General features: G+C 50.6%; 1 protein-coding gene across 2 annotated transcripts in view; it reads right to left on the minus strand.

Moving 5' to 3' along the window:
- NGEF (neuronal guanine nucleotide exchange factor) overlaps positions 1-27,722 on the minus strand; it is a 71,547-nt gene that overhangs the window by 7,596 nt on the left and 36,229 nt on the right. For both annotated transcript variants that reach the window (XM_044241867.1, XM_044241868.1), the window contains 4 exons: positions 22,076-22,380; positions 3,856-4,016; positions 2,475-2,627; positions 1,120-1,249 (listed from right to left, as the gene is read on the minus strand). In XM_044241867.1, coding sequence (XP_044097802.1) covers positions 1,120-1,249; positions 2,475-2,627; positions 3,856-4,016; positions 22,076-22,380 — 749 coding nt within the window. The remainder of the gene's footprint in view (positions 1-1,119; positions 1,250-2,474; positions 2,628-3,855; positions 4,017-22,075; positions 22,381-27,722) is intronic.

The following is a 27,722-nucleotide window of genomic DNA, read 5'->3' on the forward strand; positions in this document are numbered from 1 at the left end:
CTCCCCTAGCAGCTGCACCAAACACCCCAGCAGCCCGAGGCAGGCATGGGGTCCCCTTTCAGGAAATGCCCCTCTCCAGGCTTCCCCGGCCCCAGCCCTCCTAGGCTTCCTTCTTCCTTCTATTTGTCCTTGAGCACTGTGTCCCAGGGCTGGGTCTTGGGACCCATCTCTCCTTCCTTGATGATGTCTTTCCCTAAACGCCACCTTGATGCCGAGAGGCCCTGCACTGACTTCTCCCTTTAACTTGGCACTTGGAGATTCCCTGGAACCCCGATGCCCCCTGCCCCCGCCTGTCTCCCCACCTCAGGAAGGGCCACACCATCACTCCTGCGGGTCCAGCTCTGACTCTTCCTTCCTCTTCCCTGGAGTAGCAAGTGAGCATCTCAATTCTGATTTCCCTCCAGGATCTCCCCCTCTTCCCCCGACCCTCGGCTCCCCGCCGGTCTTCCAGCCCAGGCTGCCTTTCTCCCATAGCTTCCTGACCCCTTCTTCCATTTGCACCCCTGCTCTCCTGTCCCTAACTCAGCATAGGCAGTGTTGTGGGCACTCAGTTGGATCAGGCAACTCACTTGTCCTGCGGAAGCATGAAGCCAGCATCTTGCCTGGTCCCTTAGGGCCTCAACTGGCCTCACAACGTCTCTGCAGTTACTCCTGTCAAATCCCCTCAGCTCACCACTGGCCTTCCCTCCTATGAGCCTCGCTGCCCCAGGGCCTTTGCATAAGCAATTATCTGTCACTTGAATGGCTCCTCTCTGTCAGCATCTTCTCAGCGCAGATGTCACTTGTCTAAGAGTCTTACTTGACATTCCTAACTGGCGGTGACCAGGCAGTGACCCCCCAATCATGTGCCCTCCGTTTCACTGTCCTCACAGCCATGACCACTTCCTGCTTGTGTGTGCCTGTTGATCTAATTCCCAGACTGTGGCTCACTGGGAAGAGGGGCTGACTCCCCCACTGCGTGGCACATAGTAGTAGCTTCATTAAGATTTGTGGAGCAAATGAACTTCCTAGAAAGCTAGCAGAGACCTGGAACAACTGAAGGAAACAGTCTGCAGCGGGAGAAACACACGCAAGCCCGGTCCACACGTCAGGGCAGGGGCTGGGGGGAGAGGCTGGTACCTGGACCAAGAGCTTGAGGCGTGTGATCCTCTGGAATGGCAGGATAAGAAAGGAGGACAGGGGCAGCCCCCGGCACTTGGGGTCCAGCTCCAGCTGTGCAATCAGCTCCCGAAAGGCTGCCTTCTCCTGGCTGGGGTACACAGACATGAGAGTCGGTCTCTGGCTCACAGGAGGCGCGAGTCAGAAGCGCATCCATGGCCTCGGAGGAACCAGTCAGCCCACGGGCACGGGACACACGCTGATTTCTTTTAACGGAAGATAAACTGCTCATGTACAAGCCAAATGACAACAATGGCTTCACATGCCTGGGCTGTGAAAACTTCACAGGATGTATTCCGTGTGGGAAGGTAAGAATTCCTCATGTGGCGAAGTCCATGACTCAGATGCAGGATTTGGTGATTTACCCAGCAGGGAACTGTGGCAAGGTGAACCCACGTAGTGACAGGAACAGCAGCAGGCTGGGGACAATGGCCACGGGGACGTCCTATCTGCAGGTGGCTCGGCAGTGGGGAGCAGGGGGCTGCCCTGACGCGGGCTCCAGGGACCCTGGGTGGCATGTCAACAGGGACCCCGGCTGACGGCCTTCCCCTCAGGCCCAGACACCCTGTGCCTCCAGGGACACGCGTGTACCTGCAGCCCTGCGAGGCCAGGACCCCGTTCTCCTGCCTGCTTGTCACCTCCATGTCTGTCCTCGAACTAGCATCCTGATTCCCTCGAGTCCCAGTTTTCAACCCCCAAACGTCAAACACCAAACCCCTGAATGCTCAAGTTTGAAACCCTCCACAGTTAGCCTTGACAGCAAGGCCCAGGGGAGTGGAATGGCCGGAGGTGACCTCTCAGGGGGACCTCTGGTGCTCCCCAGTGAAGGTAAGAACACATCACGGGTTCAGGTGTCACCAAAGCGCAGCACCAGAGTGTGAGGGAGTCAAAAGAGGCAAATCGACTGGAAAAATCACCTCATCATCTGAAACCCCAGGGAAGCTGAGAAGTGGGCAGATGAGTGACAAAGTCAAGGGCGTTGCTTGAAGGCCACAAAGGCACCCCCTGCTGCCTCATCCCTCCTTTGGCTCTAGTTCAAACCATCTTCCCAACCTCCTGGGCCACAAGGGGCCCTCCCGGCCTCAAACCGTCTGTTCTAAGCCCCGCGGAGCTCAGCCCAGCCATTCCAGACACGGGTCAGATGGGCGCCATGGCTGATGGTCTTGGGATTGACCTTTTTCCAGTGACCCTGCAGCCCCCGGAACGTGCCGGCCTTGGAAAGCAGGGGTCCTAGGGCCATGGCTTGGTGTCCCGGTGGGAGGAGCGACAGCCTGCCCGGGGGGCAGGGGGAAGGGAGAGGGGACACACACACTCACAGCAGCTGCTTGTAGGTCCTCTCCTGATAGGTCTGGTTGCTGACGTAGGTGATGTACACTGAGAAGTGGTTGGCTGCGTAATGGTACACGATGTCGCACACGTCCGAGATGACAATGTTCTCCTCCATCCGGCGCTCCAGCTCCAGGAGAAACCTGCGGTGGGGGAGGGGGCCGTGGGCAGCGGCTCCGTGAAAGGTGCCTGCACCGGGACACTCAGAACACATGGCTGCCCCCGGGCCTGGCTCGGGCAAGGCCACAGACACAACAGGACATAAGCCCCACACCGATGGCACCTTTGGTCCCAGCAGGTAGGTCAGTCGTCCTGTGTTTTTAGGTGCCTAATAGCATCAGGAGTGTTTTCAAAGAGAGAGAAAGAGGCCTTATGTTTAACAGATGTACTGATGTGCCCACAGACGAGGTGACAACGGGGATTTGCCTCAGTGGGATCCCGTGGGTGGTGAGGAGGGCTGGGGACGCAGACCAACCCAGGTGCCGGGCTGGGGGGCTGCGCGCATCGCACTGGCGCGTCTGTTTCTGCACGTTTGGAATTCTCCACAGCAAAGTGTAAGTAAACACACAAAAAGACGCCCTTTCCCCAGTGGGGTGAAGTGGCAGAGGCCAGCGGGTCTCTCAGCAGCAGTGTGTCTGAGGCCCCGGGGCGGGGCCTGCCAGGAGGAGGTGGGTGTCCGAGCGGGGGAGGAGGGAGTGCCCAGGGCGCCCTGGGGATGGAGGGCTCCCTCCGGCCACATGGCAGCTTGGCATCTGAACAAGTGTTGTTGGACCCGAAAGCTGAGTTTTGCTCTTTGAGCCGTGGACTCCATGGCCCAGCGGGAAATGGTCGCCAGATGTTCTAACCCAACGGTGAAATTAGCGCCCTTTCCTTCTTGACAAGAATCAGTGAATGGCTGTTCATTCCCGCTCCAGTTAGGCTCCTCCCATCCTTCCCAGGCAAAACAGAAGCTCGGTTCCAAAGCCTCCTTCACAAACCACCACAAACACCATCTGACTGGGGGGGAGGAGGTCTGGGACACGTCAAACTGGGGTTTTAGGACACCAGCTCCCACGGACGTCCCTGGACCTGGTCAGAACACCTGCCGCACACCTGCCCGGCAGAGGGGGACACGAGGAGCACATGCGTGGAACGGGAAGGGATCTGGAGGCAGAAGGCCTGTTCAGGGGGGTGTGACCGGCCGCCCTGCTGGGGGGCGGGGGACGGGTGGTCGTGTTTACATATTTATTTCTATATCATTACAGATAATTCCAAACACTCAAAAGCAGAGAAGCCGGTGTAACCGGCACTCGCTGCCAGCTTTGGCCGCGCCCCAGGTGAGGGGAAGTTTCTGGAAGCCATACCCCACGAGGCCCAGCGCAGGGGGCTCACCGCTCGCTGACGGCCATGACGTCCAGGACGTTGGAGAAGAGGATGTGTGCCTCCGACGGGTGCAGGATCTTCTTCAGACGCTCATTCTCCACGAAGTGAGACACGAGCAGGCTCAGGCTTTTGTAGTAGGAGGCCTCGGACGTGACCAGCTCGAACATGGCCTGTGTTGGGACAAACAGGTAAGAGGAGGACCTGGGTCACCTCCCGGGCCTCACCTTGCGGGGGGCCGTCCCAGTTAGGGACGCAGAGAGAGGTGGGTGTGTGGAGGAAGGGTGCTTCCACGGGCCCGCAGAGAGTCCCCCACCCCACCCCGCACTAAAGAAAAAGAAATCCATAATCTAATAAGGTTTTCGGAGACACCCTTATTCCATAGCATGACTGTTACCTGGTCGCTGAGACTTTGCCTGCGACAACATGAGGCTCTGCGCTCTCCAGCAAGGAGCTTCACCCGAGTGAGGGCTCTCACTCCTGGCTCAGCTCCACACCCCCAACCAGCTCACAAGCCAACCAAGGACCCTTCCTGAGGGTGGGGTCAGGCTGCCCAGAAGGGATGTGTAGTGGGGTGAACTGTGGACCCCCCACAAACTGTGTCCATGTCCTAAGCTCTGGTGCCTGTAAATACGAACTTATCTGGGGACAAGTTCTGTACAGAAGGATGTCAAGGACGTCACCCTGGATCGAGAGCCTATTTTAGTATATGTGCTGCCGAAGCGAGCACTGGATCGAGAGCCTAAATCCAACAACAGGTGTCTTTATGAGAGAGGTATGGGACACAGGAGGGACGTCTGACACGGAGGCATGGGGAGGAAGCCGTGTGAAAACAGGCAGAGCTGGACAGGTTGCCCTGTGAGGCAGAGTGGGGTTTAAAAGAAGGGACGTGGGGCACCTGGGTGGCTCAGTGGGTTAAGCTGCTGCCTTCGGCTGAGGTCATGATCCCAGAGTCCTGGGATCGAGCCCCGCATTGGGCTCTCTGCTCAGCAGGGAGCCTGCTTCCTCCTCTCTCTCTGCCTGCCTCTCTGCCTGTTTGTGATCTCTCTCTGTCAAATACATAAATAAAATCTTAAAAAAAATTCTTTAAAAAAAATCTTTTAAAATCTTTAAAAAAAAAAAAAGAAGAAGAAGAAGAAACATGTTGGGGCACCTGGGTGGCTCAGTGGGTTAAGCCTCTGCCTTTGGCTCAGGTCATGATCTCAGGATCCTAGGACCGAGCCCCCCATCGGGCTCTCTGCTCAGCAGGGAGCCTGCTTCTCTCTCTCTCTCTCTGCCTGCCTCTCTGCCTACTTATGATCTCTGTCAAATAAATAAATAAATAAATAAATAAATAAAGAAGGGACGTGTTTGTAAGTTGGGTACACTCAGTGGCATACACCTGCCCAACAGCAGGGACAAAGTTCGTAAGGAAGTCACTCCAGGGGTCATGCCATCACAGAGCCTGGGCCACTGCAGCAGAGAGCCCCCCAAACACCCTGGGTTCTGCCCCTGACCCAGGCTGACCGGAGCTGGGCCGCGGCCTCTCTGGAATCATCCCCGAGTCATGGTGTTCAGCAGACAAAGCCACAGAACGCACATCCCCCCGCCATCCTCCAGCTTCGCTGGCGGCCCTGGCGGGATGCAGGGGGCTTCTCGGCAAGCGCCACTGACATGGAACTGCGTCCCGCTGCTAAGTCTAAGTTTCCTAAGAAAATGTCAGGCCATTGAAGATTTCAAGTTCTAGGCAAATAGAACTAAAAACGCCCCCAGCTGACACGGACGAGTATTGCAGAGAGGAAACAACACCGTGTCCCACCCACAGCCCCACAGAGGAAGGCGCGACTCCCAGGGGGACGCACGTGAGGCCCACCTGGGGTCCCACCCACAGCCCCAGGCCCACTGCATCTAGTCTGCTGGGCCGGGTAGGGGGGCTGGTGCCGGGGTCCTCCAGCGGCTGGGCCTGACCAGCTGGTCACAGACACCAGCTGTGCCCACCGCCCACTCTGCCTCCTCTGCCGACAGGCCATTAGTCGCCCGTGAAGTCTGTGTTTCTCTTCATTTTCGGTCACGTTATTTGCCACATCAATATGGCTGTTTTTCCTCATCAATACTGTCCTCCTCTCATTCAAGCCGCATGATGGCAGCGCGGGGTTGACGGGGATCTGGGCCCTGTATGCTCTCTGGACCCCCTTGTTCGCTCAATCATTCATTCACTCACGTACTCATTCACTTGTTCACTTATTCTCACGCTCGTTCACTAATTCATTCATTCACTCATTCACTTACTCACTCAATAATTCACTCATTCGCTCACTCACTTGCTGGCTCTCCCATTTGCTCCCATGTTTACTGAGCACCTGTCTAGGCCCCAGGCATTCAGGGGTGAGTACGGCCAACTCCCTGACACCATAGCGCTTGCCGGTGTCCCCAGGGGGTGGGGACAGAGCAGACAGGAGTACGACTGTCCCAGTCAGGCAGTGAGGAAGGCCACGGAGCAAACGGGGAGAGGTGTGTGTGTACACGTGTGTGAGAGACTGCATATACGACTGAGGGTAAGAACGTGTACGTGTGCGTATGAGAGCATATACATATGAACGAGCGTGTGTGTCAATGAGCATAAGAATGTGCACGTGCGTGTGAACGTGTGCAAGCATGTGCGTGTGTTGCTTCCCGCGGGGCACTCCTTCCTGAGAATACCACTGCTCCGCGGCCGGGCTGTTGAGGCCACCCCTTGCGCACCACCCAGCTGAGACCCTGGGCCTCAGGGAACACTCAGGTAGACCGACCCGGATTTTCTGAATCACGGCTCGTCTCTCAGTGGTGCTCTTAGGGCTCAGTTGGATTCGTATTAGGTTTGATGTGTGCCAATACTGAGGCTACGCTTCCAGTTTTTCCAGCCCTGCCACTACCAAGCCCGCTCCTACCTGGGTTCTTTCCAAGGGGTGGGAGCCACTCAGCTCTGGACGCCGTGTGGGAGGGGCCGGGCTAGGTGGTTCTGCAGTTGCGGGGACGGTGGTGGGCAGCTGAGCAGCGGAACAGTCAAGGCTTCTGCCTCGGAGTTAGCCAGACCTCGGCCATGAATGAGAATTGCTTTATCTAGCTAAGCCTGTTTGCAGGCGCACAAAATGGGAACAGTCCCCAGCGGACGGTCTGCAGCCTGGAGCCCGCCCATCTCAAAGCACCTGCTGGATGCCCAGGGTCATTACCAAGCCGGCATCAGGGCGCTGCCCTCACAGGACTGAGCTTCATGGGATGGAGCTCCGGCCAGAGGGGGTCAGGAGGAGTCTGTACTAGAAGGTGACCCTGGACATGAAAGCAAGCCCATTCCCAGAGGCGCAAATGCTCGTGTGGAGAAAGGATGCGGGCGCCTGGTGGGAGTGTGGGGGCTGGTGGCCAGGCCACGAGAGAGGGCCACGGAGGGAACAGCAGGTTCCTGTTTGCATTTTTGAGTCTGTCCCCTGCCTGCTGTGTGGGCCAAAACCATGCAGCCCTGTTTTCCAGAGTCTGAGACGGCTGCTCCTGACCTCGGAACGTGTTCACCTCACTTCCCACACTGGCCTCTGGAGAAGCTGTGTCCGGCTCCCTGCAGGGTTACCCCACCGGGCCTGGAAGGTGCTGGATCCTACCTTTCTCAGTAAATTTAGATTTTTCTCCAAAGAAAGGAAACAACAGAGAAATCACTCTCTATTGTGTCCCATCTGGGACCATCACCGCTCCATGTCCCACGAGCCGGCCCAGTTTAGCTTTAGCTGGTGGCATCTCCCCCTCCCTGGGGCTGTCCAGACACGAGTGAGACTGCGGACCCCGGACCAGCACTGCACCCCTCGAACACAAAATACTCCAGAGACACACAAAGCTAGGACCCCTCATTCATGCAGTACGGGCCACGGGGGCTGCTTGGGGGGTCGCTGGGATGCGGCAGGCCATCTCCGCACAGGGGAGGTGGGGGTGCCCAGAGTTAGGACTACCTGGCCACGCTGTTCGAGCAATTAATTTGGAGAAACAAATGAGACTCCAGCCCATTAGCAACGCAGATAAAAGAGGAGGCAGGGACACCAAGAAAATCTGGAGGCACCCAGATCTGCTTCCGGGCCCAGAGAACACTGCTTGTTAAGAACTCAGTTTCCTGGGCGCCTGGGTGGCTCAGTGGGTTAAAGCCTCTGCCTTCGGCTCGGGTCATGATCCCAGGGTCCTGGGATTGAGCCCCACATCGGGCTCTCTGCTCAGCAGGGAGCCTGCTTCCTCCTCCCTCTCTCTCTGCCTGCCTCTCTGCCTACTTGTGATCTCTATCTGTCAAATAAAATAAATAAAATCTTAAAAAAAAAAAAAAAAAACTCAGTTTCCTGACCCACAGCTGGGGTGACTGCAGATAGTTCAGCCTGTGTCGTCCTCCATCGTCCACAGGGGTCCTCAGGGTCCGGACACCTCCTCCATCCCCCATACCCCACTCCCAGGGGGCTACGGGCATCGGCCCTTCGTTCTTCCACAGGCAAAACTTGGGCTGGGGGATTCCCTACCCTGGTCTTCACCTGCGCCAGCTCCTTGTAACTTAGGGCGGCCTAGAGAAGCCCCCCCAACCCTCCTATGGGGCGTTCTGTCCCGCTCTGGTTTGTTTGCGGCTTCCCGGAACTCAGTGCTCGTGAATCACAGCTGTCTGATGCCCTCCCCTTCCCTTTATCACAATGTGGTCCCGGGGCCTGAGTCACCAGGGCGACCTCTGTGGGGGTTGGTATGGCACTGGCACAGCCAGGTAGCAAAAGCACCCCCCTCCCCCACAGTCCCGGGTTACGGGGGAGGGGCGCGCCCCTTCCCAAGTCCCAGGCTCTTCCCAGGACAGGCTGTCCACGGTGGCCAGGTCTGAGCTCCCATTTGAGTGGATGAAAGGAGCAAAATGGATCTTCTTCGGTAGCCTGCATTTCCCCACCTGTTATGGACTGAACTGTGTCCCCTAAAACTTGTATGTTGAAGTTCTAGCCCCCAGTATGATGCGTTTGGAGATGGGCCGAGGAAGAAGTCATTAAGGTTTACTGTAAGGACTGGTGTCCTTACAAGAAGAGACAGACCCCAGGGATGCAAGCCAAGGACAGGTGTCCCACCAGACACCAGTGCTGCTGGCACCTTGATTTCAGACTTCCAGCCCCAGAGCTGTGCAAAATCCATGCCTGCTGTCCAGCGACCTGGTCTGGGGCAGTCGGTGAGGGCAGCCCAAGCCGGCCAAGGCACCACCAATTTCCCATCCAGCTCCAGAAATTCTGGTACTCTCCATCCCCCCGGCCGCCCTCGTTCGCCAGCTGAGCCCACCTGGACTGGAGGCTGAGGCCACAAGCCCCCTCTGGATACCAGACACACACCTCTCAGGGAGCCAGGGAAAGTCAGGCATTATTCCCAATCACCAGAGTGAGGCCCGGGACCACAACCTCTGTGTCACCGGGGCCACTCAGACCCGACAGAGGACTCCTCACCAATTTTCTGTCAAACAGCATGTGCTGCTTCCCAAAAAGTCACACCAAGATAGTTCATTTTGCAAGAACTCGGGATCTTCCTGCTGCCCCTCCCTTGCCAAAATGAGGCATCTTTCTCTCTAAATCCAGAAAATGCTTGGCCATACTCCTCTCTTAGTGACTATGTTCCTGTTCAGACAGACAGGGGCAGTCCTCACCTGGTGGATGAAGAGGTCTCGAGTGTCCTTGTTCTCTCCACCTTGTCTGCGCAGGATTAGCCCCAGGGCCCCAGGGCGCTCGTCCAACACCCAATAGGTGACTAACCCCTCACTTGGTCCTTAATACAGCCCTGGAGGTCTCCCAGATTGTCTCCACCGGGCAGAGGTGGGCACTAAGGTCACACGAAGGTTCTGCTCCCCAGGCTCCCTGCTCCCCACACTCAGGGAAGCCTGCATCTGTTTACAAGGACACCATTAGCTGTGTCTTATGTTCATCCTTCTTTCTGCTGGCCTGGACGGCCAATGTCCCGTCTCCTTTCCTGGATGGTTTCCTAAAGCAGCTCATACAGAAAACTCAATGCTCCAGAGGTTTCCTGCCCACCTGCTAAGAGCTGGGGACCACCAGACACTGGGGACCCCGAGATGACTAAGACCCACCCCCTACCTCTTGGAGACCCTCTGCCCAGGACACCTCAACCACAGGGAGCCCAGCACCTTGGCTCACTGGTTCCACAAACATGTCCCAAGAACCACCTCCAGGACATGACTGGGCTCGATGCTGGGGACACAGTGGGACAGAGGCATGCTGTCACCAAGAAAGCAGCTGGAGCATGGCCGATGACAGTTCAGCAGTGGTCCCGACAGTGAAGTGGGAATGCAGGGGAGAGGGCCTTGCCTCGTTAGCAGCAAGGGTTCTGGAAGGGGCTAAGTCAGAGAACTAGAAGAGTTAGCTAGGCAAAAGTAGGGAAACACCAATGTTTTTCAACCTGGTCCCCTGACTATAGGCGTTTGTGAAAATGCAGATCCCCAGGCCTTGCCCCAAACCCACACACAACCTGTCTTTGAACAAGATGCATAGGTCCTCACGAGGCATGGCAGGACCGAGGACCTGGCCCCCAAAGCTTCCACAAGTACCTTTCTTTCTTCCTTGTCCCTCAGAGTCCTAAGTGTTAGGGCACCTGCCTGATGCCTATATTTCCTTTTAGTACGTTTGCTTTTAGCTGGACGGTGGGAGGGGACAGAGGGAAAGTCGGGCCCTAAGGCCAAGGGCTTGGGGCATCCTTCCTGGAGCACCAGCCTGCCTCAGAAGGCTGTGCAGACACAACCCACAGACAGTTTGGTTCGGATCCCACAGTCCAGGCTGCACGCCCCACAACATGCCAGAGGGAGTGATGGGACCTTGTTCTGCCAAAGCCGCGACCTCATGCTCCAGATGCTCGGTCCCTGTGCACAGGTGGCCACACTTCTCTCTCCTCCAGGGGTGTCACAGAAACCAGGGAAGAGGTGACCAGGCCCTTCCATCAGAGGCCGCACCTGCTCTTGGCTTTGGGGCCTTCAGAGTAGCCCCCCCTCGGGGCAGATTCACGTCCATGCTCCCGGCTGGTCCGCTCCCCTCGTAATGGCACAAGGCTGGGCTCACTTCTGTGCCTAGTACAATAATCCACATGTCACAAGCATTCAGGCAGCCAGAAGTGACTTGAAAAAGCTCTTAGTAATGAACAAGTTCCTAAGAGTGCCTCTTTCTTCCACAGATGATGATAACGTCAGATTCCAAAGCCCATGCCTTGACCAGCTGGTCAAGGCTGCTGCATGTCTGGTCCATGTGGGAAACGCAAGGGGGAGGGACAAGGCTGAGTGAGTTCGCAGGGCCGGAGCATCACAGGGCGTAGTGACAATGACCCCACCTTGTTGCAGCAGGCCTAGAGCTCACGTATGAAATCTGAGCTTGCCGGCAGGCCCTCGGGGCCCAGTGCCCCCCATACCACCAGCAGTCCAAACCCAATCCTCTCCAAGGGCCACACACGTCACAAACACCCACTGTTACATTTCCTCCAGATGACCTGGTTTAGTAAGATGATTTATGAAGAAGTTTACACGTAGGGACGCCTGGGTGGCTCAGTTGGTTAAGCAACTGCCTTCGGCTCAAGTCGTGATCCCAGGGTCCTGGGGCTGAGCTCCACACTGGGTTCCCTGCTCTGCAGGAAACCTGCTTCTCCCTCTGCCTCCCCCTGCTTGTGTTCCCTCTCTCTCTCTCTCAAATAAATAAATAGAATCTTAAAAAAAAAAAAAATTTACACTAAAGTCAGTTAAAATTTAAAACTTGAAACTATGTTCAGCCTCACTCGTGGGTAAGAGAAATGCAAATTAAAACCACAACAAAAGGAGGGCCTGGGTGGCTCAGTGGGTTAAGCCTCTGCCTTTGGCTCAGGTCATGATCCCAGGTGCCTGGGATGGAGTCCCACATCGGGCTCTCTGCTCAGTGGGGAGCCTGCTTCTCCTCATCTCTGTCTGTCTCTCTGTCTACTTGTGATCTCTCTGTCAAATAAATAAATAAAATCTTTAAAAAAAAAACACACAACAAGATATCACTCATGATCTAGCTCATTGCTCAAGACAAAATGATTGGCTAACGTACAATGGTGGTGCTGAGCCCACACCCTCAAACCGAAGTGTGAAGACGGTATCTTCACCAGATTTAGAAGAGCAGGTAACTTTTAACTCCACAGTTCCACTGGCAAGTCCCATGGAACTCCACCGTGTGGATTTCAGTCTTAAATAATGCTGCACGCAATGTCCTTGATCCACAACATTAAAAAAAAATTTTTTTTTTAATTTATTTGAGAGAGAAAGATCACAAGCAGGGAGAGAGGCGGGGGCGGGGAAGCAGGCTCCCCGCTAAGCAGGTAGCCTGATGTGGGGGGTGGATCCCAGGACCCTGAGATCATGATCTGAGCTGAAGGCAGAGCTTTAACTGACTGAGCCACCCAGGCACCCTGATCCACAATATTTCTAATTGCAAATACCCATCAATGGAGGCTTGGTTAAATAAATTATGGAACATCAAAGACAAGAGAGATCTATAAAGCTAACAAAAAAAAAAAAAAAAGGAAAAAGAATGGGTGTCCATTTGGGCTGGTGCAGAAAGATTTTCAAAATGTTCTACCAAGTTAAAAAAGAAAGCAGGGGGCAGAAAAATCTAATAGCAGGTTCACTGTGTGACATGCAGACGCTGGCCCGGGGGTATCAGGCGCAGGGAGACTTTTCACTGTAAAGCATTTACTCTTTTTTTTGCACTTTATATCAGATACATAAATCATTTATCCAAAGGATTCCTTTTTAAAATGACAAATGCTGGGGCGCCTGGGTGGCTCAGTGGATTAAAGCCTCTGCCTTCAGCTCAGGTCATGATCCCAGGTCGAGCCCAGAGCCCCACATCGCATTGGGCTCTCTGCTCAGCAGGGAGTCTGCTTCCCCCTCTCTCTCTGCCTGCCTTTCTGCCTACTTGTGATCTCTGTCAAATAAATAAATAAATAATCTTTAAAAAAATGACAAATGCTAACATCTCTTTGTTGGAAGAAGTTACAGGTGTCTGTCATAGGACAGGAGCTATCTGGTGTTCTGTGTGATGGCTCCTGTCTGTGTTAAATCACAGCAGAGTCCCTGCCCCTCCAGCAGAGACTCATTTACGGAATGGTTAAGCTTTATCCTAAAGAGACAAGGGCGTGGTTCCACGCAGGCTGGTGAGCTAAATAATATTCATGATTGAATTTCTTGATAGAAGTACATCATATGGGGGTGCCTGGGTGGATCAGTGGGTTAAAGCCTCTGCCTTCGGTTCAGGTCATGATCCTAGGGTCCTGGGATTGAGCCCCGAATCGAACCCCACATCGAGTCCCGCATTGGGCTCTCTGCTCAGCAGGCAGCCTGCTTCTTCCTCTCTCTTTGCCTGCCTTTCTGCCTACTTGTGATCTCTGTCCAATAAATAAATTAAATATTCAAAAAAAAAAAAAAAGAAGAAGAAGAAGAAGTAGTACATCATATGAAGGGCACCTGGGTGGCTCAGTCCTTAAAGTTCTGCCTTAGGCTCAGGTCACGATCCCAGGCATCAGGCTCCCTGCAGCAGGGAGCCTACTTCTCCTTTTCCCACTCCCTCGCTTGTGTTCCCTCTCCGTGTCTCTCCCTGTCAAATAAATAAATAAAAATCTTCAAAAAATTAAAAGAATTTTAAAAGTACGTCATATTAAAAACCCATAATTTTCTTCTAAAATGGATAGTTTTCTTAAAAAAAAAAAATGTACTGGGGCTCCTTGGTGGCTCAGTGGGTTAAGCCTCTACCTTGGGCTCAGATCATGATCTCTGAGTCCTGGAATCGGACTCAGGCCCTACATCGGCCTCTCTGCTCAGAAGGGAGCCTGCTCCTCACCCCCCACCCCTCAGTTCTGCCTGCCTCTCTGCCTACTTGTGACCTCTGTCAAATAAATAAATAAAATCTTAAAAAAAAAAAAAAAAGTACCTTAAAATTTGAAGTTGTGAAAACGGGTTGAAAAACAAACAAACAAACAAACAAACAAAAACCTGTCCCGGGGCGTCTGGGTGGCTCAGCGGGTTGAAGCCTCTGCTTTCGGCTCGGGTCATGATCCCAGGGTCCTGGGATCGAGCCCCACATCGGGCTCTCTGCTCGGTGGGGAGCCTGCTTCCTCCTCCTCTCTCTGCCTGCCTCTCTGCCTACTTGTGATCTCTGTCTGTCAAATAAATTAAAAAAAAAAAAAAAAAAAAAGCCTGTCCCGTTCTGGGGGCTGAGCAGACTCAGACTGTAGGAGATCCTGACAGATCCCCTAGCTGGCCTGCGCCAGATAACGACGGGTTCCCTGACAGGACAAAGCTGGAGGTCCTGTCTGGGCATGTCAGGGCTGTCCTGCTGCAGGTAAGGACGAGCCTGCGCAGGCTGCCCCACAGGAGCGTCTGTGTGACCCTGTCTCCTTGGAGATACTCAAACTAGCCTTCCCCGCTCATTTTTCCAGCACATCCAGCTCACCAGGATCAGGGACCAGAGAGCAAGTCTGTCTGTTCTATCCTGTTTGCCTCGACAGGTTCCGGGCTCTGGCTGGGGACACAAGCCACGCCAGCCGCAGGAGTGACCACTCCCGGGGCCTGCTGGGGACGGCCCCTGCAGGTTTTCCATTATCTCTCAGGACCCCGGCATTAGCTGGTGAGAATCAAGTACTGTCCGATGCTTCTTCCAGGGAGATGCCTGACCCCTCCCCCAGTTCTGGTCCCTCCTCTTTGCTTTTCAGTCTCTTTTCAGGATCATTCTGTGGTCCACCGCTTTGGTAGGGGGGAGGCCCTGCATCCTCCCCCACCACCACCTGGGGCCTCACTGAACACCCTACTCCCTCTTCCCGCCCAACCTTGTCATTTGAATGTATGTCTGGTTATTTCTCACACTGTCGCGTTCTCAGACAGTTACTCCAACACCATTCCAAATAGGGGGGTGGGAACCAAGAGCTTCAGAGTAAATTTAAAAAACAAGAATGAAACCAAGAAAATCCTACCCGATGTCTAAGACAACATGTTCCGTTATTAGCTACCTAATTTTTACTTAGAAAAGGAGGGAAGCATACAATTTTATTCTTCAATCCTGACTCTTCAATGACTGACTAAGACTTGGGCCTACCAAAAGGCCATCACTTGGGGGTATTTTCTTTGTGTGAACAGTAGTTCACTGCAACCTGCTGCTTTTGTAACTCAGGAGAAAGAGATGTTCCAACAACAGATTGAGCTTGGGGAACAAGTTGCCTGACTTGCTTTGGTAAATGAGATTTAATGCAAAAGTCAGATTTTTTGGAACAAAAAAATCTGAAGATCTTACTGTTGTGTCCCTTGCCAAATATTAACAAAATAGACACTCACATTAAGCTTTTAGAAAAATAAACATGAAAATCAGACCTAGGGCACCTGGGTGGTTCAGTGGGTTAAATGTCCGACTCCTGGTTTTCACTCAGGTTATGATCTCAGGGTCATGGGGTCCAGGCCTGTGACCAGGTATGCACTCGGCAGAGAGTCTGTTTGAGATGCTCTCCCTCCTATTCTGCTCCTCCCCCCACCCCACCCCCATCCAGCTCACGTGGGTGTTGGGGGTGGGGAGTGTGCATATCCATGCTCTCTCTTTCGAATAAATAAATCTTAAAAAAAAAAAAAGTGAGACCATAAAGACTTAGAGCAAGACACATGGAAGCCTGTGTGTCCTTGTGACTTGTAATTACATATGACTCTATTTATTGTTAGGTAACCCTAGTTATTGAAATTTCTCTATCAGATCCATTGGAAATGACAAAAACGTAATTTATTACATCTATTTCCCATGCCAATTCTACTATAGATGGAATGTTCTAGCCTGCCTTTTTTTTTTAAAGATCTTATTTATTTATTTTAGAAAGAGGGAGTAAGCACAAGCAGGGAGAGGGGCAGAGGAGGAGGGAGAGCGACAAAGTAGACTGTGTAGCCCAGAGGCGGCCACCATAGACCTCAGCCTACTACCAACCCAGAGATCATGACCTGAGCGGAAACCAAGAGTCAGAAGCCCAACCAACCCCCCATCCAGGTGCCCCTCTAGCCTGCCTTTTAAAAACTCAATGTGGTGTACATATTCACCCAGTTTATCCTTTGAAAACATGCTTATTACATGTTTTGTCTTTGTACACTGTCCTACTAAATAATTCCCCTATCATTGCACATTTCAGGTTCTTTTTTTTTTAAATATTTTATTTATTTATTTGACAGAGAGAGATCACAAGTAGGCAGAGAGGCAGGCAGAGAGAGGAGGAAGCAGGCTCCCTGCTGAGCAGAGAGCCCGATGCGGGACTTGAATCCCAGGACCCTGAGATCATGACCGGAGCCGAAGGCAGCGGCTTAACCCACTGAGCCACCCAGGTGCCCACATTTCAGGTTCTTCCTGCCATTTTCCCCCTGAGTTCTGCTGGAATAAACATCCTAATAAATAAGTACTTGTGCACTTTTCTGATTATTTTTCAAAATAAATTTCTAGGAATAGTAACACTAGACAGTGGGCAAACATACCCCCGTAAGGGTTTGGTGCAAATTTTGCTATTTTTTCCTATCAGCTGTTTGAAATACTGTTTGAAATACTCATTGAAAAATCCCCCCACACCATGTTTTAAATATATTTACATTTAAAAGTCTCTGCCACCTGTAATGCTTGTACCTCATTGTTGTTTTAATTTGGGCCTCTTTGATTAAACCAGTGAGTTTGATTTCCCCCCACCTTTTTAAAATTTAATCACTGGCCACTTGCAGTTTTCCTGAGAATTGTTTTGTCCATTTTTCTTTGGGATACTCATCTTTCTTGTCGATAGAGCTCACTAACTGACCAAGGCCTGGGTTTGCTGATACCTGCTAAAACAACTAAGTTTTGCAAGTTTATCTTAGAATCAGCCATCACCCCGAAATGCCTAATAAAGATCCAATACTTGTCACCCCCTCCAGATTTATAAGTAGGGAGCCATCACTAGAAAGTAAGGATGTCTCTGACTGCCCTTTTTTACGGTTATCTCTTATTTCTTTCCTTGTTTTGCTGGACTGGCTAGAACTTCTAGACCAACATCAGCATTTAGCAAGCTTCCCTGTCTTGCCTTTATTGTCACCAACAATTCTTCATGGAAATGTGATCTTGAGATATAGACCTAAGACACTCCTTATAAATTTCAGAAAGTATCCTGAGTTTTGTCTGGATGGAAATAAATGTGCTACTTCCCTTTTCGAGGTCTTTGAGAAGGAGACGCTCAGGGTGTTCTTCTCCTCTGGCCTATTGATATGATGAATTTTGGCCCCAAACTTTATACCATCTTTGCATTCATGCATAGGTGCTCAAAGCATGTTATTCTTTTTTTCCCCCCCTTCTTTTTAAAAAGATTTTATTTATTTATTGGAGAGAGAGAGAGGGAGGATGAGTATGGGGGAGGAGGAGAAAGGGCAGAGGGAGAAGCAGACTCCGAGCTGAGCAGGGAGCCCAACACAGGGCTTGATCCCTCGACGCTGGGATCATGACCCGAGCTGAAAGCAGACGCTTAAGTGCTTAACTGCCTGAGCCACCCAAGAGCTTCTCAACGTCCGTTATTCGTTATTCGTCTAATGTACCTCCAGATTTGATTGTCTTGTGTTTTATGTAAATTTTTGCCTTACGTCACAGTGAGACAGATCTAGGTTTTATTTTGGGGGTTGTGTGGGAAAGAGCGCTTACTTGATTAGGTTGAACAGAATGAGGACCGTCAACCTGTTTCTTTTCCTTCCCCCTCCCCTTTTATAGTGTTTTAGTTTTTAAATAAAAATGCAGTAAAACTGACATTTGGATGCACAGCTCTTATGAATTTTAACACAGGTATAGATCCTTATAATCACACTGTCACCAGGACACATGACGTAGGTCTATCACTCTAAAAAAGTCCCCTGTGCTATCCTGTTCCGGGCACACCCTCCCCACCCTCCCTGGTGACCCTGGATCTGGTCTCTATCACTGTAACTTTGTCTTGTTCAGAAGGTCCTACAGATGCGAACACATAGTGTGTAACCTTTCTGCTTTCTTTCGCTCAGCAACATGCCTTTGAAATTGACCTTAGCTGCGTACATCCATAGATACTCTTTATAGTACTAAGTCTCGGGCCATTGTACGGACCTTCTAGTGTCTGGTTATCTGTCTATTAAAGGATATTTGGGTTGTTCCCAGTTTGGGGCTATGATGAATACAGCTACTATAAACATTCTTGTCCAGGTTTCTGTATAAATTTTTATTTCTATAGGATAGTGGTTCTCCATCAGGAACTACTTTTGCTCCCCAGGGGACGGCCAGCTAGGTCTAGAGACATTTTCAGCTGTAACAACTGGGGATAGGGTTCTACTGGCATCTGTTAGCAGGGATGTTGCTAAACCTCTTACAATGCACAGGAGACACCCCTATCCCCCCGGGACAAAGAATGATCCTATCCCAGATGTCATAATGTTGTTCTTGAGACGCTGGGCTAGGTTCTTTAAGAAGGGATGATCCCTGCTCTAGATATTTCTTGACCGACATAGTAACCACCTGTGGCTCCTGAAATGGAAGTTAGTTTAAATTACATAGAATTAAACATTCAGTTCCTCAGCTGCACCAACCATATTTCAAACGCTCGACAGTCACATGTGGCTGGTGACTTTGGGGGACACAGATACAAAACATGTCCAATGTTACTCTAGACTACTCCAAGGGACAAGGGACTCCTCTGTGCTTTGACCGCTTGGCACAACTCCGCAATCTGGGTACAACATCTCTTTTGTAAATCTTTCTGGTTACCTGGTATATATTTTGGTGTTTAGAACCTTTTTAGTTTTGAGTCAATTTTTGGTAGCTTCTATTTTCCTAGGAAGGCATGCATCTCATCACCACTTTACGTGGTGTCTTTTCATCTCCACCCTAACTGCTTTCCTTAGGACTGTGTGTGTGTGTGTGTGTACTTCCCCCCAGAATGTCTCAGAGCAGACCTCTGAGTTCAATTAATTTTGTACTTATTCCTTATTTAATAATAAAAGCACGTAAGTCAGTCTGTCCTGCTCTTTATCTTCTTAACTCATTTATCTTCACAACCCTGGGATGCAGGTACTAGGATTATCCCGGTTTTACAGATAAGGAAACAAAAGCACAGAGAGGTTAAGTAACTCCCCCAAGCTCACACAGCTAAGAAGTAGCAGAACTGGCATTCAAACCCTTGCTACCTCACTTCTCCTATACTATTGGAGGAAAGAAAACATTTTAAACATATTAAAAGAATGTAATAGCCAGAATTTATAAAAAGCTGCCATCCACTAAGAAGAGAAACATAAGCAACCCTTTAGAAAAAGGGCAAATGATAAGAACAGGCTATTCATAGACAAAGAAGTGGAAACAGTCAATATACATATGAAAAGACGCCCAATTTACAAGTCATCAAGGACCGGCAGGATAAAACGAGACAGGATATTTCATCCAGCAGTTGGGCAGATGGGAGTAAACGTGAAATCAACTAACCGGGCTGGGAGGCTTTGCTGTCATATGAAATCTGTCCTGCCTTTTTGAGTGGCAGCTTGGCAGTGTCCACCACCATGCATTTATTTATTTTTTAAAATTTATTTATTTATCTGAGAGAGAGGGAGAACACAGGCAGGACCGGGAGGGACAAAGGGAGAGAATCTCAAGCTGACTACACGCTGAGCTTGGAGCCCTAAGTGGGGCTCGATCTCACAATCCTAAGATCATGACCTTAGCCCAACCGACTGCAACCCCCAGGTGCCCCGCCCACCATTTAAACTGCACTTCCCTCTGGACCAGCCCGTTTCCCGCGGGCACACCGAAGCTGTCCCTAATCAGGCTCCCCGAGTGGCCACTGGCTGAGTCAAGGGCACGGTTTCCCAGCAAAGCTGTGCGGGATCCGCTGAGCACCCTGGGCAGCAGCTACCCTCCAGGCAGCACCCGCACACGCTTCTCTCCCCACCTGGGAGCTGCCTGTGTTGTCCTTGCTCTTACTTGAGCCCCTGCGCTCAGGGTACACTAGTTCTCATGAAAACTAAGCTGAAGGCTCTACGGCGCTACAACCAAAATCAAAATCAAAGGGCTGTTGAGCAGAACAAGTGTAAATACAGGGGAAGCCTCGTAAAGATCTATAAGGATTTGTATCTTAGAGTCTTCCTAGATGTCTGAACCCCAAAACCAGATGGTGCATTATGACTATCCTTAGATAAGCCGGACTTGGCAAGTCCTCTGGTCAGAAGCCAGGAGCCAAGAAAAGGCCAGCAGCACCTGATTGTACTGCATTTAAAATTTTTAATTTAATTTAATTTAATTTACTGCACTGCATTTAAATAATAAAAACCTATTAACAAGCAGCTTAATTTTAAAACATTTAAAAATAAAGTGATACCTTTATCAATGTAAAGAATACCTTTAAGAACACAAAATAACCGGTTCCCTTCGTTAACTTATCCCGGATTCCCCCCACAATATAATGGGTCTAGATTTCCAATCAGTTAGAGGATTTCTATCTTTCCATGGAGGATTCAAGCAGTTTACAACTGATACATTTGCTATTGACTCTGCCACCTTATTTTATGCTATTTTTCAGGGGCTTTTTTACTGTTTGCTTTTATTACAAAGGCCCTGCTCTCTCTGCTTTTAGCCTTGTGTATGTCACAGAAGGCATATACCATGTTTTAAGCTTACGGTTTATCTCTAAGTTTTCCAAAGGACTTAAAATCTTTACGTCTCTAATTATCAAGGTAAAAAGGAAGTATTCCCCCAGAAACTAGTCTTTTTTCCTTATTCTGGGGACAAAAACAAAAAACAAAAAAACAAAACAAAACCAACCACCCTGTAACGGTAATACTGTGTGAAGGAAGCCAAATACAAAACAGTATTGTCTAATTCCTCCTACAGGAAAGTCAAGGTTAGGGGCGGCTGTCCTGTCAGCAGCTGAGGGTGCCTCTCGGCAGGAGGGACGGACAACTGCACGGGGACTTCTAGATCCATGCGTTCTGGCACCTTCCACACAGTTGCTTTTCTCAGTTCGGCTCCCCCTGCCTCCGTGGAGATGTGCCCCACGTGCGTCTTTCCGCTGGGGGACAAGTGGCTTCTTTGTGTCTCCTCCAGGGTTTTTGTACAAAACTAGAAGAAGCCACATTGGGAACAGGTGACTACACATTACTCACTCCGATGTTTCATGAGAAACTCCTGACGCCGTCATTTACAAATCCCTGCTCCTGAGTCCCAGGGAAGTCAAGTCGCCACAGATCCCTCCAGACCCTCCCAGATAAAATGCATGCAGGCAGCTCTGCACAAATCCAGCCCCCGCCCGCCAAGTCTTCCCCAACAGCCAGCACTCGCACCCTGGTCAGCAGGAGCCTCAGCCCTGGTCAGGAGCAGTGGGCGCCGGTTACTCTGACTTTTAAATACAGGAGAGGAGCAAATGTTCCTATAGATGGCAGTGCAGGAGGGAGGAGGGCAGAGAGGTGTTAAAGAAGGCAGAACACCTGGGGCTAGAAGTTCGAGGACAGCTCTGAAGGGGTGTGTGAGTATGGGGGACAGGACATGGATGAGGACATGGCACTGAACCAAATCTCTTCATTTCCACCTCTATCTCTGCTTTTGGAATTTCACGGGGAACATGCATGTGCACAGTCACCATTCCTCCCCACCGTTCTCTCCCCTTCCCCTGGATCCGCGGTGCTTCCGCCGCTCTAGACCCAAGCAAATTATGCCCCACGGGAATGCGCACGCAGATTTCTGAGCTCCCCCTTTCCATTACTGTAACCTTCTCATGGATCATTCCTCCCGCTAGCAATAAACCGCTGGGCAACACAGTGCTCTTGCCTCAGCCGAGCTGATGGGCAGGGTCCACCGGGACCATCGAGAGAAGCAGGGAAGTTCCGCACCATTTCTCTAGGTCCCCGCGCCCAGGTTTTACGGGCCTCCGGAAGAAAGCGCTGAATGTGAACCTCGGGGGACCGACTTCCTTCACAGGCTCTGCCAGCCGGCGTCACCGAGGGCCCCAGGCTCGCGTGTGCCCGCTGCAAACACTAGCAACTGGGCTGAGCTCCCTTACAAGGTAACAAGCTATTTTTTGTCGCCTGTAAAATAATGTGACTTTCCCTGCGTGTTCTGGAAGGCTAAACCTTGCCAGGAATTCTGGTGAGCCAGCGGGGGGCGCCTCCCTTCCCAGAGGAAGCCTCACCTCCGTTGGCTGGAACACCTGTCCCTTCGGAAGGGAGCTCCCACCCGGGGCAGCCCTTTACCTCCTGCAGTTTGATCTCCTCGGGCTGGAGGATTTCCAGCACCCCGCTGCTCTGGATCTCTGGGAGATCCTGCCAGAGGTTAAATCGTGAGTGCGGGTTACTGAGCAGGCAGATCTGGGGCAGAGCCTTCCTCTCGGGTGGGCTTGCTGGCTCGTCCTCCTCCTCCTCCTCCTCCTCCTCCTCCTCTGGAGTGTCCTCCCTGGCTGGGGAGCCATGAGCGTTGGTGTGTATCTCTGCGTCCAGCTGCCTCCTGGTTTCAATTTCTTGGAGTGTCGATTTATCTCGGTATTCCTGATACAGGAGTCCTGAAATTAGATAGAGTTGTGATGAAGAAAAGGGAAAGATTTCAGGGGAAGATCTTTCCCACTCTCTAGGTCAATCTTCGGTGCTGCGCCTCTGAGAACAGAAAGCCAACCCCTCGCCTGGCCCAGTGAACTGCCACTGTCTTCTTTCTTGGGAATGATCAGCAGATGGAAGTTCTTTCCAACAAATAGAGAAATCCCTGAACGCATCTAGAATCCGGTCACACAAATATACGCGTTCCCCACACATACTTGGCAAACTTGTTAGCAAGAGTCTAGAACCTGATGTGTTAATAACCAGTGTGCACAGTTGACGGAAATGTCCTGATTATGTTTCGACGTCCCAACGGGATGCTTTCCCTAGCCTTAAATGCTTCAATATTAAAATTCGAGTATGTTCATTTGTGAAATGGGAGTACTTGTAAATTCTCATTTTGAAGGAGAAACCAATAGTTCATCAGCCTTATGATTCAAAAGGGAAACATCCCTTTTTTGCTTTTACAGTTTCAAACTTACTTTCCTGACCAAATGTACTTAAAATAAATGCGTTCTAAGTCTCCAAGGAGACTTGGGGGTACATATGAATCAGCACAAATGTAGCATCTCCGGAGGGAAAACCCATTTCAGACATCCTGGTTTTGTGGTGAAGGGACTGTCTTTTCACAACAGAGAAGCCTCAGGGGCAAGTGGAGGGATCCAGGCCCAGGCACTGGGGGGAGGGGAGCGGGCGGTCAGGTGGGAAGGGGGTCAGGCCCCTAAGATCTTATCTGACTGCCATGCCACGGAGGTCGCAGTCTATCCCACGGGCAAGACAGAGGCCCCGAGAGACCTCAGACAAGCAGTTCTGGTCTCCATGTTTGGGTGGGTGTGGATAGGAAGAGAGATCCTGTGTTAATTCCCTAGGGGGTGATGATGGAGGGCTGAACTGCATGTGGGGGCGGGGGTATGTGTGGAGGGATAGAGTCATGCGCCTGGTTCAGGAAACGCGGTTATGGCAGAAGTCGGGTCCCTAGGACTGCCTGGTGCTGGGGGGTGGGGGGGAGCAGAGAGATCCAGGTACTCCCAAGGTGCCCCCAGCTGCAGAGGTCCAGCAGGCAGCTAGTTAAACATACTGGTTTGGACAGTACTCGGGGCCCCTGGACATGTCTGCTTAAAAAAACAAAGATAATTTTCCCAGGAAAATTCTAATTGGGATAAATGTACCCTTTGTAAAGCACGTTCGCTTACAATGCAGTCTAAAGGTCAGTAACCAACCGTTCCTTTCTTACCTCCTTGTTGAATATATCTAAACAGGAGACAAAGGGAGAAGAGAAAAACAGACTATCTTTGATGTCCTGAATGTGGCCAGATAGACTGTATTCATGAACAGGAGCCCCCTAAATCCGCCCTGGGGCACTCATTAGTGGGCTTCCTATGCTCCATAAGCCAAATTATAAAGCCTTTATGGTTAGCACAGCATTTCCTTTAAAAAATTAAGACCCCGTGATTTTGCAATGTTTCAGTCTGGCAGAATACAACATGAAGGTAATCTGTTAAGTGCAATAATCCAGACTGAAGATCTATAAAGACAGAGGTTTAATACGACACAACTGTTGAGCTGATCGTGAACCAACTGTTCTCCTGTAATTCTGATCCTCAGTGTTTACAGAGGTTTAAAGAAACCAAGTTTCCCTGCATCGACTTGGATTCACTTTACAGTGTGAATGAGCCTCCCCTCTAGCAGGTATGCAAATATTTGTTGAATTGAACCCCTTCTAAAAATGCAGCTTCAGGGCGCCTGGATGGTTCAGTGGGGCGAGCATCTGCCTCTTGATCTCAGGGTGACATGTTGAAACCCCACCTTGGGTGTGAAGCCTGCTTTAGGAAAAGGTGCTGTTTCTAAACTTCACCAAAGTGTCTAATTTGGCATCATTTTGATGGTTCAAAAGTATGTCTTTTTCTTTTTCTTTTTTTTAAAGATTTTATTTGTTTATTTGACACAGAGAGATCACAGGTAGGCAGAGAGGCAGGCAGAGAGAGAGGGGGAAGCAGGCTCCCTGCTGAGCAGAGAGCCCAACGCTTGACTCGATCCCAGGACCCTGAGATCATGAACTGGGCTGAAGGCAGAGGCCCAATGACTGAGCCACCTGGGCACTCCTCAAAAATATGTCTTATACATGCTATCGTGGGCATATGTCATGGGTAAATACTATCTCCAGCATCTCAGTGTGATCCATATGGTGACAAGAGACAAAAATATCAGCATTGAGCGTAGTCGGCTTGAAAATATTAATTCTGAAATCACACTGTGGCAGACACTGTTGGCTGCCTCTTCTCTGTCCCCTCACACCCCGGGTTCCCAGCTTGCAGGGGAGGGGTTTTCTCTGGGCACTGACCCATTGGGTGCTCAGGGACATGGGTGAACAATGATCAAAAGTTACGGTGACACTGTATCGTACACTGGAAGCTAACATTACATTGTACGGTAACCACATGGAATTAAAATAAAAATACACAAAAAATAAACAAAAACTTTCTCCAAAGAGAAAACAGAAAACAAAAAACAAAACAAATGAGCAAGAAAGAAACTGTTCTTTAGAGATCTCCCATTGTCTCAGTAGCATAATGGCTTAGCTTCAGGGACTTCCTTGACAAGAGAAAAATCACGTAAATTAGGTTCAAGGCTTAGAAAATAAATGTTCATTTCCAATATAAATTTCCCTTGAAATATGGCCTCCTCTGCCCTATAAGATTTACAGAGAGCACTCAGCCCTAATCTCTGGGTTCAAAGTGTACAGGTTGCTCATGTATATGCTGAAAGCCAGGAAATAAATTTAACAAAAGTACTTGGAAAAAAACAACAACATATCGTGATACTTCCCTCCCTCTTGCCAATGGTGTGTTTAGACATGAGCATGATAAAACCCGGCCAAGAAGAGAAGGGGACATTTTACATCTTTGAGAAGGGCTTCTCAGGGTGCCTGTGTGGCTCAGTTGGTTAAGCATCTGACTCTTAGCTCAGGTCTTGATCTCAGGGCCCCACATTGGGCTCCATGCTGGGTGTGGAGAGAGAGAGAGAAGGGCTTCCCAAAAAGATGTCCCTCCTCAGTAGACACTTGAAGAAAAACCTTTCTTTTTTGCATTTACATGTGGCTGCTTGGGGATGTGATGCCTGGAGCTGTGGCAACCATTTGTAACATGAAGCACAAATGTGGAGAATGGTGGGGGAAAGGAGGTGGGTCACTGCTTGGCTGAATGAACCAATTCCAGAATTTTCTACCCCTAAATGGAAAAAAACACACTGCCATTGTTTACAGTCAACTTTTGCTGGATATTCTGTTACTTCTAGCCAAAGATTCCCAATACCAGTAATTTTAGAATTTTCTTAAAACTCTATACCTCTTTCTGAAGTATTTAGAATGTGAATTTAAATACCAGTTTTCCTGGCATTACTGTGACTACAAAGAGTTATCTGACACACTATGTAGCCATTTTCCATAGCCTATTTATTTTTATTGGTCTTGAAATTCAGACTAATACTGTAGCTTTACCCGAGGAACTACATGTTAGCTGATTAAAGTTCTGTACTCATTGTTCTCTTAATATGTTTTTCTACCTTATATTTTGTACGTTTGGCAAGCACAACTTTATATGAAAATGAACTTGACTGATAAAGTCTTGCACCTGGTATAGTACCTTCATGCAGATATACAAGGTTGAGTTCCCATCTTTCCTACTTAAAATGTTTTGTACCGCCCTGGCTGCGATGCCTTGCAGAAGAGGGTAAGTTCCCAGCTCCTCTGGCCAAAACCCCCGGAGTCACTAAAAAAATCTCACTTTCTAAGGAGAATCATTTTTTTCTTTGAATCCCTCAAATGCAAGCCTGTAAATGGCGGGGGAGTCATTTATTTTCTAGTGAGCACCTTCTATGTGTCAAGCAGTTATTAGGTCAGAGACAATAAGAGCGTGCATGTGCATGCAAAACCCACAGCCGGGGCTCAAGGCCTGTGGTCTGTAATGACAGTTGTGCACTGTCCCGTCCCCGCCTCCATGGGAGGCCCTGCACACTCGAACATGGGGTATGCAAACACACCTGTAAGCGTTTTCTGCTTTCTTCCCAGCCTCATTCTACTGTGGTTGTAGGAATTGGTCCTTTCTGGATAACCCGACAAAGAATTCACTTCCTTCCTAGAGCTAAAGCAGGGAGGGCTGTTGTGGGACTCTGGCACCGGCCCCAAGTCTGTGACAAGGGAAGTGAGAAGGTGCGGACAGCTCTGGGCTGTCATCTGTCTATCACAGCTACCCAGCAACTACTCCGGGTTGAGCACAGGAGCCCGGAAGAGACACTCACCAATCACACCAGCAGATACTGGAAGGGGGCAGTGGGAGAAAACACTCAGAAGGTCAGTCTCTACGCTTGGTCACATGGGGGACATGATGGCTGTCATGAGAGCAGGTTGGAGCCCTGAGCCCCTGACTACCAGCTTCACTCCTGTGTTTGGAGCCTACCAAGACCAGCCGCCTCCAGGAGCCCTGTCTCCACATGCCCAATGCAGAGGGGAGCCTTCGGAGGCAGGGAGCTCTCCACCCACACTCCACGGCCTTCCCAGTTACGACACCGACGTGAACCTCACAAGATCCCTTTCAAGAGGTTGGAAGTCAAGGTTTTCAGCATCTGCCGCGGCAGAGGTGGCTTTCCTCCCCACAAAGGACGGTGTGCCAGACAGGTGGGACAGAAAGGTTTTGAGGAGTCTCTGTCTTCAGCTCAGCCCCTCTCCGTTCCCCCAGCAAATAAAGGGCAAATCTGCCACCATCACCACCACCAGCCAGCCTGATGCCAGTGAAATTCCTGGAGTTAGCACAGTGCTGTGTGCTCAGCCCACTCGGCTGTGCAAGGGGCTCAGCTCCCCTCAGGGTTCAGTTAGGAAAAACCCTTCCAGGAAAGAACAGGTTGGCCCCAGAAGTCTCCAGAAGGCCGGATCCCCTGGGGCAACAGAAGCTCCACTTCCACTCAAGACACTTCCGTCCACCTGAATGTCTAGGGTAGAGGACAACAGTGATGTATTCAGGGAAGGGAATTTCCAAACCCAGAATTTTAATTCAATGAATATACCATCGGCTGCTCTGGCAACACTGAAAAACAAAAAGATTTTCCAAGCAGCCGGTACCATTTCCCAGAGAATGGAACCCATGTTACCCATTCGCGGCCACCTCTGGTGACGATGATGGGAACAAGTTGGATGTCATCATTAGCAATTTTTGATTTTTAAATCCAAGTGCTTAGGTTCTTGGGACACCTTCTCAATCTGCTTTCTGCGTTCACACAGTCCTTTGGCCGCAGCTGTGCGGAAGGGGCGCACACACAG

Source organism: Neovison vison, chromosome 3 (assembly GCF_020171115.1).
Source record: "Neovison vison isolate M4711 chromosome 3, ASM_NN_V1, whole genome shotgun sequence".
Classification (NCBI taxonomy): Eukaryota; Metazoa; Chordata; class Mammalia; order Carnivora; family Mustelidae; genus Neogale; species Neogale vison.